Here is a 13,852-nt window from a genome sequence, read left to right as displayed (position 1 = left end):
GAGACAGATTCTGTGCTCTGTAATGCCAGTGTAAATTCAGAGTTACTCCACTGATGTCAGTACTGCTAGTCAGGAACATTACAATTAACCCAGGTATCACTGAGAGCAGAATATGGCCCCAAAGAGTTAAAGCAGATCCAAATTTCTCATTAATTTGGTGACCAACTTCTAAAGATTAATAAACTGTGACTTATGAGCATCACCCTAAATACCCCGAGTGACATTCACTGGTGGACAACTCAGAATAGGTTTAATTGGTCCACAAGCCTAGTCCTCTGCACAGGGGTGAATTGCATATTAGTGCCAAAGGGATCTCATCTGGATTTGAAACCATCAGCTACCCTTAGTATTAAATATCTTTTATTAATTCTTTTGTATAGGTCGGAAACTCACATGTTGGTTCAAGGTCTAGAACCAAAAACCAAGTATGAGTTTGCAGTTCGACTGCATGTGGATCAGTTGTCTAGTCCCTGGAGTCCAGTAGTTTACCATACCACACTTCCAGAAGGTAAGGGCAGTAGGGTATGGTTAGCTAGTAACAGTACTGTACTAAAAAGGAAGTTTTCTAAGGCAGTGGGCCTGGGCCTGGAAACTGTCATCTAGTCTGTTTTGATTTTTGTTAAGTTAATTTTGTCTCTCATCTGTCTCCCAGTTGCTTCGCTATTGCTCCTGTTTGTCAGGATTGTCCTTCTAACTGCATTTCTGCATACTCTCGCCATTTTGCAGCTGAGAAAATGTATACGAATTCTGAGAGAAAATCCACAGTTGTTGGAGTATAAAATGTAACTTGCTTCCTCCATAAATATCATTTGGATTAAAATAACATAAATAAGAGCTTTAAATTATCACGTTAAAGGGAGACGGTCAACTTTTAAATCATATATTTTGGGAGGAAAAAATCTTTATCTGTGTTATCAAAACCTGAAACTATCAAAACGAAAGCAATGTTAAAAATCCAATTTCCTATTCACTATTTGAGATGCTTGTTTATGCATTTGCATTTGTCAGTTTGGACTATGATAGTAAAGTCAGTTTCACTTTCACCTTATCTGTGCTGCAGTATTTGAGTGACACACACACTAAAGGAAATGTTAATTTGTTTATAAACAACTGTCTCCATTTGAATGCAAAGGAAAATCATGATCATAAGGTTTTTTTAAAAGCTTGATTTTACAAAATCTAAGCTGTAGACTAAATTTGAACTGAAAAGAAAGTGGCTTTTGAGGACACTGGTGTGCGTTTGCCCAGTTGTCTACTTAGAACTTAGCTATAGACATTGCTATGGTATTAAAATCTGCACATCTTTTTCCTTTGGAGTAATTTAAGTGCATATGAATGTGTTTACCCTAATAATATTGTGTTACTGTTCTCCCAGCGCCAGCTGGCCCTCCACTAGGAGTGAAGGTGACTTTGATAGAAGATGATACTGCTTTGGTTTCCTGGAAGCCACCTGATGGTCCTGAAACAGTTGTTACTCGCTATACTATCCTCTATGCATCTAGGAAAGCTTGGATTGCTGGAGAGTGGCAAGTGCTACACAGAGAAGGTAAACTATAATCATAAATGCTAGAGCTGGAAAAGCTGTGGCAATCTACTGTAAGAGAACTGAAAATAGCATAATGTCTTGTGATCAACAACAAAAGAAAAAAAGTGCTGCTAACATTCATGGCAATACCATGACAATTCTGAATGTGTTTAGTTTAGAATTATTCACTGGATTGTGGTGGAAAGACATTTAAAACAGGTAAATAGAACAAAATGAGTGGGGAGAGAAGCCTTCTGCAGTGCATTGCAATTCAGCTTGTACAATGAACTGAAACTTTCCATAAATCCAATTATACTTAATCAGCTCCACATCATGATAATAGTGGAGGTTTCATTTTTAAGTGCACACCTGCAGATCTCAAGTTCCTAAAGTGCTACGCTACTGTGAAAAGTGACTCTTTAAAAATGACATTGCAGGAGTCCATTTTTTTTTTTTTTTGTATAATTCTGACTGTTAGCTGTGCAAACTCAATTTGGGTTCCAAACATCAAGCATTCTGGCTTCTCATCCCCAATTGTAAAGATTTTGCAACTGAAATTTAACTAATTATTTTGATGATACAAGAGCCAGAATATAATCCACCTCATTCTCTTGTATAGCTGTATTGGCTCTGTAGTACTAACATGAAGAAAAAGTAAAAATAAAGCTTATTTTTGTCACGAAAGTAATCTGAGATGACGCTGAATAAACAGAAAGCAGATCTGCTGAGTAAGAAGGTGCCATTTTTACAGAGTAGGATTTTTGCTCTTTGAAGAGCTGCATCTAAACAATAGGCTTCTATTATTCCCAGAAAAACTATTGAAATGGAGGTCAGAATACATATCAGTAGTTTTAGGGTAAATAACGTCCAGCAGTGATGTAATTATCCTTAAAACAAGCATTAGAAACCCAGGGAATTGTAGGGCAGAGTAGTGCAATAGGTAACTTTTGAGGGAAAAAAATCTAGGCTTAATTCTTTTTGTTTTCATAACTGAAAATGTATTTGTCAGCAGAGGCTGGACTCTCGAGTCTAAAGACCATCCCTCAGGGAAAGTCACAAAGAATTTGCCCTTTTTCAGAATGGCTTCAATGTCCCATTACTTTCAATGAGAGTGAAGCCAAGTGCACTTCAGGAATGATGGATGCCCCCTATGCTTTCAGGAGATGGAGACATACAACCCCTTTGAGAACAATTGGAGAGAGCTGCTTTTCTACAAACAGCCACTCACTAAGAGCTGCTGTGCCCTCAGTCCCAGTGAGAATATTGGGCGATGGCAGACATTTTGAAAGGTGGTAGTTCTCCATGAAATTCTGTGTAGTAGAACATTATTCATCAACTTCTGCCCAAAGAGAACAGTTCAGCTATGAAGAATAACAGTAAAAATATGATTGATACTAAAGAAGTCTTGAAATGTAGCCAATACCTGAGATTTCAGTGAGTTTTGACTAGAAGTGGAGGTTTGAACATGTTATCCCATTATTAAGATCATTTGAATCCAAAAATGCTCTGACACTCAGTGCTAAATTTCTTCAAGGACCCATTTTAACTCATAAGCTAATTAACAGATTTACTTGTAAATCTCAGAACATTTATTTTGTACTTGAAGTATAAGTGGTGTAATATTGGGGAAGACATGCTGTATTCATCATATAGTATTAAGTGGTTGAATTCCTGCTTTAAATATATAGTTCAACTCAATCTTAACTATGGGAACCATGAGCAGCAATTTCCAGTAAAAACTTGCTGTGTATACTTAGAACAAGGGATATGGAGACCTGTAGATTTTATAATAGACCACTGATCATTTTCATGTGATCTCATACTGAAAATGCTGTAGAGGGCAGGCAAATGGAAACCCATCAATCTCAATCAGTTTTGCAGTCACTGATTTTGTGTTTTGATTGATAGGTTAAAGCTTGAGGATTAGGGAATAATTCAGGTTTCTGACACTTTAAAACAAGCTGTTCTGCTCTTTTAAGGTTAGATTTAAATAGTCTAGTGATAGATATGTTGAGGGGGGCATGAAAGGAAGTTTGGGAAAATGCAATGATAGTCCCATGTTCCTCCCTTGGCAGGAAAGCTGAGGTAGTAGCATTTTTAATGTTCATTTGGACAAGAACAGCTAGTCACATGTAACACCTGGTACTAATTTATTCCCAAACTAACCTTCTGCAGAAGATTCCAAAATGTCAAGAGATCTAAGAGTTCTTCCCAGGTCAGACTTCAAGGGTACATTTCAAATAACACTGAGGATTATTATCCATTTTCCAACATTTAAAAAATCCTTAATTTGACCTACCTCGTGCCAATAACAGTCTGAATCGTTGCTGCAGTTTGTTGCTTATTTGCAACATGAAGAATCTTTCTTCCTTGGTTTGTTTTTCCCCTTACCCCTTTTTCCAAACTCACTTGAAGTGCATCAGAAGTTACAGCCTTTACACACTTGGTGTGCAGTAAATCAGCACAAATTGGTTAGTTGCTTTAGAAGTGCAACTGATTCAAAAGGAGCTGCTGGAAAGAGCCTCTAGTATTGAAAAATAACCTTTCACCCTTGATGGTTACAGATACCTTACATTTGACTTCAAGTGCTTTTAGCTAATGGATTTTTTTATGGAAAAGCTGGGGTAGCTAAGTGAGTGGAATCTATGGAGAAGCACAGGGATACGTTAGGTCCTGGAGCTGCCACTATTTTGGAAAGAAAAATAACGTATTTCTATAGCAGGAAGAAACACAGAAATGTATTTCTATGGCATTTTAAAAAGCAGTTGGAATTGTAAGCACCAGTCTGCAATCCCTGTGCAGGAAAAATCCTCATTGACTCTGATAGGAGTTTTGCCTGTGCAAGTACTACGTGACTGAGTCCTATTCACGTATATAATCTGTGTTTCTGGCTGCTTTCATATGTGAGAGAGACATTTTTTCTGATCTTTTTCTTTGTAGTCCTGCTTGGGTATATGATAATCAGCTGAACCTGGCTGGAACTAAATAGGGTTGAATTGATTTTAAAATTACAGGACGATGCTGCCCAAACCGGTCTCGTTCAGGTTGCCAAACCGACCTGAGATTCTGTGTGTTTCAGTTCAGCTGCCTGCATCCCAATGCCGTGTCACATTTGCATTATGATGTCAGTGAAGAAGGAGCTGTAATCTGGGAGCTCATCGCAGACTATATGAGGGGAAGCTCCTGGAGCATGGATCACAATGCAAATATTGTCATACTGAAATGCTGTTAGGGTCAGGTTTAAGTTTGCTGACTCTGTGTGGCCAGTCCTTGAATCTTGGGTCTGCACTGTATCACTGTATCTCTTTACTGTAACAGCAGAATGACCAGTGTGTGCTTTACCCATACAGTGCAAAGAGAATACAACAGACAGAATGAGAAGGGATTATCACTGTTCACTTCAAATCCTGTATCTGATGGTTAGGATGCAAAGGTTGTATTCTTTTTTCTACACAAGAGTCAAAGGTTGTGAGGAAGAAAGGGACTGAATCTAGCCCTTGCTAGCTAACTTCCAGTAAATTCCCTGCATTGTTTGCCTAACTTAAACTTTTTTTAAAACAATCTTTTAATAGGAGCAATAACCATGGCTTTGCTGGAGAACCTGGTGGCTGGAAATGTCTACATTGTTAAAATAGCAGCATCCAACGAGGTGGGAGAAGGACCTTTTTCAAATGCAGTGGAGCTTGCAGTCCTGCCAAAGGAGACTTCGGAGTCCAACCAAAGGCCTAAACGATTAGATTCAGCAGATGCCACAAGTTAGTAAAAATGTGTTAGTTACTGTCATTGTCAAGGACCAGAGAAAAAGATCTGTAACTGTTTTTTATCCCATGCTCATTTCCTGGATTATGCAAAAGCCACATCTTTTTGTGTCCGTAATGAGTACAGCACCTTTTTTCTAACTGAAACCACTTTCAAGTTTTTTGTCCCAGTCTGCATAGTTGCTGGTTTCAGTTTTTTCCCAGCTACAGAGAATGTATGATTTGAAATGCACATTCTTGTCTTGAATGTGGTTTAGAATGTTCCATCAATTTCAACTTTGTAGCTGTCTGTATTTTTTCAATCTGTGATCATTCCCTTATGGCATTTAAAATGTAATTAAAGACCCATATTTAGTATGATATATTAGTGTCATGGGATGAGTCATAGTAAGAACTCCTGCAAGGGTGAAGCCAGGAGGGGCAAGATGGCTCCCTAAGTAGATATGTGAAAATTTCCTCTGTTTCCTGGGATTCCAGCAGCCCTGGAGCAGACTTTGTGAGTCATTACCTACCTGTAAACAGTCCTTACCAAAGAAGGCATCCCACCTACCGTACTTTTTGTGAACATCTGCCTGTATCCATTGTATACCTTGTGAAAATTAAGCTATATCTCTTAGTAATTTTTTCATATGTGAATGGAATTTTAAGTTACCCTCTGCTGTCATTAGGTGGAATTTATCTATGTGTGGTCATCAAGATTTGGAAGGCTTTCTAAAGCTGTAAGTGTGAGAGAGATGAGGACAGGGCAGTAGTTATTCAGAGAGATGTACTTTTTGCCTTTTATTGTTTCTAGACTGAGATGTTACACATAATGGGCCAAAAACTGAATTTTTCCTTATTCGGGCAACTATTCATGCTCGTGCGCTTGCTCTCTCGCTCTCTCTCTCTCTCTCTCTCGTTCGTTTAGTGAGTAAAAACAGAGTACAGGCTCCCAGGATTTGGTGCAATATGATATATTAAACAAAAAAACCCTCATGCTATTGAGCCCTCCCAGGTGAAAATGTTCAGAAATCCACAAGCCATTTATATACACTGCAAGTTATTTCAAAAGCAATGTGAAAATATATGATAGCAAAGGCCTAGAAGTCCTGTTGAAAAGAAGAATTTGTTGGCATTGTGGCTGTGACTCCATCGATTCCCAGATGTAAGGACAGGAGATGATTATACTACTCAGTGAGTCTTTAAATGCCATGTGTTATTTCTGCTGCAGCTTATTCTGGCTATTACCACCTGGACCAGAAATCAATGACTGGCATTGTTGTAGGAGTTTGTATAGCCCTGACCTGCATCCTTATCTGCATCCTGATTTTGATCTACCGCAGTAAAGCCAGGTATGCTTTTATTACTGGAGAAATGAACTCTTTTGTATAAGCCATTCTCAGCTGCTCCTATATGAATGTGAACGATCAGGGATGCTTATTTACCAGAGTACGGTCCAAGTGCTTTGGATGAGGCAACTCTGAAGCTCTCAGCCTCACTTCATCATGTTCATACCACTGATAGGTATTTCCCTCAGATCCCTTGCTTTCATTGGCCCTCCCTGCTTCACCCAAGCCCCTTCTGCTGTGGAAGCAGTAGAAGACATGAAGGGGAGTTAATGCTGCTTGAAGTGTCATTAAGTCTCCGGCAGGTTTCCCTCCAGACTCAGATGAATATTTGGTATTTATCAACTACCCAGCCAGCTTGGCCCCAGCCAGCCCACAGAGCCTCAACCCTACAGTATTCCTGCGTAAGAGCTTCTGTAAGCTTGGGGCAGGAGGAACCTCAAATTAGAGCCCAACTCTGCTGACTTTAGCTCCTTTGTACCAATGCAAGTGGAAGTTACCATCTGGCCCTATGTCATTAATTTCTGGAGGGAATACAAAGGAGCACAAACTCATGGGTCTTGGCTGGTAAGAAAAGGAATAATACATTAGTAATTAGTAAGTCTTAACCCATAGTTTTGGGATTTGGGGATTTTTAATAGTTACTTTTATTTAAAAATAAAAAGCTTTTCAGTTCAGTTTAAACATACATTTAAAAAATATATACGTCCAGCAGAGCATAAGTGTGATGAGAGGGTCTCCTTAGCTTTCTTCGGGCTCCAGAACTGCTCTGATATTCTTGATTGTTTACTCCCCCTTGATAATGTTACTAATCAATCATGAGAAATACTTTCCATATATACATTTACAGACGGTGCAGTGTGATTTCCTGGGGGAATATGATTTTAAGGCACACGATGGCATTTGAATTCTGTATGAGTTAGAAATAGCACACGAATAAAAGCTGAAGATCAAGAACTTATAGTATTATTTGGCTAATAAAACTTCAGTGAAAAGCATTAGTCTTGATATTATATGTATCATCTATGGGCCAATTATACTCCTGCTTAACATTGCACAGGAAAACGTCTGCTCCTAAAACTATGCAGCAAGGCACTGACCAGCTATCACATACCAGCATCTCATTAGCCAGTGCGAACGAGGTGGGGAAGAGTACTGAAGGAATTGCAGAGAATGAAGAATCTTTATTGCCGATGATAGTAGGAAACAGCTTCGTCGATGCTAAGGTACTGTGAGCCTTATTCACTTCCAGTCTATAAATATTTCCAGGGTGCCCATTGCGATAGCACCTGAGTGCCTCCCATCATTAAAGATATATGCAATATAAATGCTTATCAATAATAATCTACATGAGGTAGGACAACCACAAGTTTTGCAGTCCGATGAGAACATTAATTTGCCAGTAAGTTCATCATAAATTTCAGCTAAACGTCCGCCCATATGCCTATGCCTTACACTGTGCTCTGAAGATTGCCAAGCATCAGAAGACATATGTTCCACAGGCCAAGAGCCTACTATTGAGAGTATCCTTCTGCTGGCTCAGAGGGTTCTATTCAAGGCACCGGGAAATGGGGCTTGTCAAAAATCTGAGCCCTGAGTCCATTCAGGCTCATAAATGTTCTAAGCAGCACCATTAAATGAGTGTGATGTGAGCAGGTACTAAAATGTGCATCAATATCTTTTTTGTATATTTTAATGGATAAAGCACGTTGGGTTATATGTATCTTATAGACATAGGTTTACTAGAGTCAAGTGTATAATAATGCATGTATTAGCATTTGAGTACTGGCAGGATGCTCACCACTGTGCAGATGTATAATTAAACATGGTCCCTTCCCCGTGAAACTTCAGTTCTAAGGGACCAATCTGGCAAACATGAGTTATCCTTAGTTTCATATGTTGTCATATTGACTCAATGTATGTTCAGCACATAGTACTCTGACTTTAATGGAGCTGTTCATCTGAAGAGTGTTTGCAGGAACCAGTCCTAATTCAGTCACAGACAACACACCCATCAATGATGCTAGCTCAAGGTGGTGGTGATGTCTAGAAGCAATGGTAGCTGAAATGTTTTGCTGTATTTGTGGTACTGTAATTATTGTTGTGCTATGGTTTATTTTTAAACTCATGGCATTTTAATTTAATAAAGCAAGATTATCTCTCTCTTTCCCTCTCTCTGTTTTAGGGAGGAACTGATCTGATTATTAACAGTTATGGTCCTATCTCAAAGACCAGCTGCAAGAAAAGGTGGCTCTTCTTCCAAGATTCTAAGAAGGTGAAAACAGAGGAGGTAACCTACCCAAATTATTGTGAACACAAAAGGCCTGGTACAGTCCCATGACATTGCAAGGAAGGATGTCTAGGCTTGTGGTTATTAAAATGCATTACTAAGGGCTTAGCCTCTAAGGGGATGGTTTCGGTGTCTTGGTGTTAAATGATGAACATTATACTGTCTCCTTGTAAATGCAAATTGAGATGTTATTCTTCATTTCCTGCCCCTTAACCTATTGTGTAGTGTGGCTCTCTAATGTTAAACAGGTGCTATGTTTTACCTAAAACTGACTGCACTCCATCAGTGGATGAAGGGGTTCCTGCATATAACAATCATATGTACAGATATAGTACTAAATTTGAAACTTACTTTATAAACGTCAGTTGAATAATCCTCCCACTAACCTGAGTGCTAAGTAAGTAGGTAGTATTATCTCTGTGTTTACAGAAGGAAAACAGACAGTGAGACATTAAATGACTCATCCAAAGTACAAAGGGAACTCTGAGGTAAAGCTAGAACTGAAACTCCAGAGTCAGTGGCTCCTAATACTGTGCTCTGACCACCCACTCTTTGGATAAAAGGCAGCATATAATAGTAAAGTCTACAGGACAACCATGCCAGCTTACACTTGCTGGGGATCTTCTCTGACTGATGTTTATGGAATCATTATGACTTGTACTGTTCTCTCACACAGTCAAGAAATAGAGACTGTCCATAGCTATGTTTAAAATACATATTCCAATACACTTCCAGACAAAAGCTTGCCCAGAAGCTGGTATGTAGCTGCATATTTCTGATGCTTCTTCAGGTAAAATATTTGCAGCAATCATAAGCATGCTGCGTGAAAGAAAATCCATGGAGGGGAAAATAGATACACAAATGTAACTTTAAAATACAAACAGGGTCTCCAGTGAAAATCAGCCTCCATTATCTGTGATTAGGTTGAATGAAGTATTTCATCTAGTACTGTAGAAGAAAACATGAGAGAGAATTGGGGCTGTACCTTTTTCTCCTCCTGTAGGATGGCACAAATTGTTGCTCCCAGCTAATGCTGTTGTAGGCATTCCAGCCAAATGGAGTGGGGAATTAAACAAGCACTGCTCATGTATCTATTTGAGAGAGGTTGATTAACCTCTCTCTCACACCTTGTTTTTATCCAGCCTCAGAGAAGATTTGTCCAAGCTGTGTGCTTATATCAGCCAGGCACCACTGTACTGATCAGTGAAGATGACTCCCCCAATTCCCCAGGCCAGCAATCCAAGTTCCAGGTGCCATTCAGTATTGTAGCTGATACAGAGCATTCAGCAAACAGTGAAGGAAGCCATGAGACCGGAGACTCTGGAAGATTCTCTCATGAGTCCAATGACGAGATACACCTTTCTTCTGTTAGAAGTGTCACCCCACGCACCTCCAGTTCCTTTGCAGGCAGTGACTCAGGTGTGAACGTGAACCCTGTCTTGAGTAACTGTGAGGAGCCTCCGGCACCACTGGCTACTGATCAGACTTCTACCTCATCTCTTCAGATACAGTGCACGGTACAAAACTGAATTACCTATCCTGACGGTCATGCCTGACATCCTCACAATGTATGTCTGTTCGAAGGACAATGAACAGGGAGCCAAAGTTTAATGTGGAAAGCCTGATAACCCATCAGGTGATTCCGTATTTCTTTTGAATGTTTTTTGTTGTTTTTCTTAAAAGTCACTCACTTTGAATGTTCAGTGGTAAACAATGTGAAAGGTCAGTAAAGATTTCTGACTAGAGTTAAAAATATATCACTGGAGCAAAGGGAAGGCTGTTGGCCCCTTTGCTGAATATCTACCTCAGTTTGCCAAATGGCAAACTCTGAATGACAACTGCTTTACCTCATTTGTATTATAGTTGGTCTCAGCTACATAACTGATGATACTTCCTAGTAGGATTTATTTTATTTTATTTTATTTTTTATTTTTTTGCTGTATGGTGTGTGTGTGTGTGAGAGAGAGAGAGAGAGAGAGAGAGAAATCAAAGGAGTTGTATAGGTAGATGAACAAGACAGTTTAGCTGAAGCTCTGACTTTAAAAAGAGGGGACCCTTGAGGGGATTAGATAAATGATTTAACATGACTGACCTGAAGAACATCAAATGAGAAAACTGTAGGACCGTTACTTTTGAGAAAACTGTGCATTAGCATGGGAATAATGGAGTTAGTACTTCAAAATGTTCAGTAAACAGCTACATTGAGTCTTTAAAAAGTAATTGGATTCTCCTTTTTCCCACTTGATTGCTATATCTTCCAGTGTCCCAGCCTGCTTAGGACAGTGCCTTTTCCACACAGTTCTGTTGTGCCAGCAGTTGCTGCCAAGATGTATGTTAAATCCACAGGGCTCTAGGGCATGCTGGATTCCCCACAAAGACATAAAACTGCTCCTTTATTGACGATTAATGCTAGAAAGCGTGGTGAAATTAATTAGTATTCAGCTTCCAACCAGCTTGGAGTGGTGTGAAAACTCTGCCTGATAAAAACATATAGAATAGACAAGTAATGCTGAATGTTTCAGTATCCCAGTACTTCATAACAGTGGTGCCTTCCATTATATATAATGAAATTACTGCTTTGCCTTATGCCTTCTTAGCATTCATAAAGTTGCTTCGGAGTATAGAAAGATGCCTTAAATGCTTCTTAGATTTTATGGGTAAATTGTGAGATTAGTAAATTATATTTCAGTTTTACCCAGCTCTGCAGTATGTCTGAGCTGTTGGTAAAATGCAGTCCTGTTTTTTGCCTCAGTTTAGGATGCTGTTAGTGAGGAATTTTAGTTCAGGGAGTGACTTCAACCACATGCCAGTCTAAAACTCTAATTAGGCCTCAATGAAAAATAAAAAGACAGAGCTTTAGTTGAAAAGTCTGTTGAAAGGGTGAATGTTGATACTGCCTTGTACCCATACAATTCCTGTTTTATACTACCTCCTTTTAAAGTTATTCTAGTGTTATTTTTTTTTCCTGTACTCAGGGAACAGTTTGTTACTTTTGACCTGCCTCAGAGAAATTTGGGGCAAACTGACAGGGTATCATGTTTTTGTTTTTAATGGGCGGGGTGGGGATAGGGGTCGAATTCATCAATGTCGTAAACTAGTTCATATACAGTTCCCCCCACAGTTCATTTTGAAAAAGAAAATGAGACATTTGTTTATATTTTTCAAAATGTCAAAAATGTAAGGTCATGGAAAAACAGCTAGGGTGAAATACTCAGTGTCAAAACTTGCATCAGCTTAATTAACATTAAGATTTCACCCCTTATGTGATCTGAATTACTTTTGGCTGCTTATTTACGAGTCAGAAGCGAGTCAAAAGCCATCAATAAGCCTAGTGTTCTGTTTTTATTTATTTTATTTTGATGTTTTGAAGAAGCGGCCTGTAGTTACTGTAGATCTCTAGCTTGTAACTGTTTGCTCGTTCTGTACCAGACAGTACATGTTCACCTTTTCATAGCGTTGTTGAAAGAAAGGCTTTAAAATAATGTACCAAAGAATTTTCTGTAGGGGGAAAAAAAAGAAAACTGCATATTATTTTCCAAAAATAATTGAATTAGTTAAAAAACTATAGATTTGAAGAGCTGAATACATTTTATTGTATAAGTAGTTACTAACAAAAAACAATAGGGCTTCTATTGATTGTAGTAGTTGATTGCATAGTTTAGTTGTATGCTTCTACAATTTTTAACTACCTTATTGTTACAAGAGCCTTTAAAGAAAGTTGTAATAATGTCTTACCAGCAGATATCTCCAAAGACTTCCAAGTGTAATTTTGTTTTTTTTTTCTTCAGCATGTAGTTCTTCAACAATACAGTATTAGATAAAATATTTTTGAATAGTTTGTATCTACTCGCTGAAGAAAAAGAAAACCTTTTTGCCAAAGATTTATTTTTTGGTCTCATCGGGCAAAATATTTAGTGTACAGCAAAGTACTGTTTCTAGATAGCTAAAATGTGAATTCTTTGAAAATAGATAATAATGTGTAACCATAGCATGAAGTTTCACGCTTTTTCTTTCAGATTAGCCTCATTTTAGTGTTTCACTCAAAAAGGGCTGATATGCAAAGGGTAACTATTTTTCTTCTCCAAAGACTTGTTTGCTGTAAGTACTGATACACTGATATCACTTTTATGCCATACATTACTATTAACTCTACTCCTCAACTTTTTCATGCCAAAGATCAGCTACATAGGTTAACCTGTGAATAATCAGAGAGGAGCAGATTAGATACCCGTATTTTTCAGTCTGATAGAGAGTGTAGCTAGCCTCAGTAGCCAAAGAGATCAAAGTATTAAATTTACTAAATTGCAATACGTCCACAGTGCTGTTTATCCATACATTGTTATTCAAGTACTTTTTATCAGCAAATGAAGAAAACCAAAGATATTTAAGGTTACCTCAGCATATAGGCAAACTTAGTTAGGCAATAAATTGTTCTGTCTTTTTCTTTGTTTTATGTTAACCAAATATAATATGTATCTCCAGAACCTAGCCCATATGGACACACTTCCCTTTACTTTGTCATAAGCCTAATCCAAACTAATATACATTCTTCCTATGGAACAAAGAGCATGATCACAGCAAAGATTTATGTGACCTGATGATAATTTGGACTCTATCACAAAAATAGTATTTTATGGGAAACAAATTTTCTTACAATTCAGGAGAAGCCTCGTGTGAGCAAGGTAATTCCTACACATATGGTTTGATGCTGTTCCCATTGAAATCAATGGCAGCACTCCTCTAGACTCCGGTGGGAGCAAAATCAGACACACAGTTGAAATGTTGTGGTATCCTTCAGGACATAGAGCCAGTAAGGGCGCAGTATGATTAATAATGTATGTAATTACTTTGACAGTTATGGGAATTAACTTTCAAATACATTTATGATTCTTAAAGGGCAGTTTTCATATGCAGACTTTGTCCATTCCATTGGCCATAGGAATGTCTGACAAAA

At 38.4% G+C, this 13,852-nt stretch overlaps 1 protein-coding gene across 1 annotated transcript in view; it reads left to right on the top strand.

Annotated features, from left to right (window-relative positions):
• Positions 1–10,427, top strand: part of PRTG (protogenin) — a 120,897-nt gene extending 110,470 nt beyond the window's left edge. The window contains exons 14-20 of the mRNA XM_044980810.1: positions 381–508; positions 1,376–1,546; positions 5,098–5,280; positions 6,494–6,614; positions 7,669–7,834; positions 8,794–8,898; positions 10,041–10,427. Coding sequence (XP_044836745.1) covers positions 381–508; positions 1,376–1,546; positions 5,098–5,280; positions 6,494–6,614; positions 7,669–7,834; positions 8,794–8,898; positions 10,041–10,427 — 1,261 coding nt within the window. The remainder of the gene's footprint in view (positions 1–380; positions 509–1,375; positions 1,547–5,097; positions 5,281–6,493; positions 6,615–7,668; positions 7,835–8,793; positions 8,899–10,040) is intronic.
• Positions 10,428–13,852: the final 3,425 nt, after the last annotated feature.

This window comes from Mauremys mutica, chromosome 11 (assembly GCF_020497125.1).
Source record: "Mauremys mutica isolate MM-2020 ecotype Southern chromosome 11, ASM2049712v1, whole genome shotgun sequence".
Taxonomy (NCBI): domain Eukaryota; kingdom Metazoa; phylum Chordata; order Testudines; family Geoemydidae; genus Mauremys; species Mauremys mutica.
This window is presented reverse-complemented; position numbering and strand designations above follow the sequence as displayed.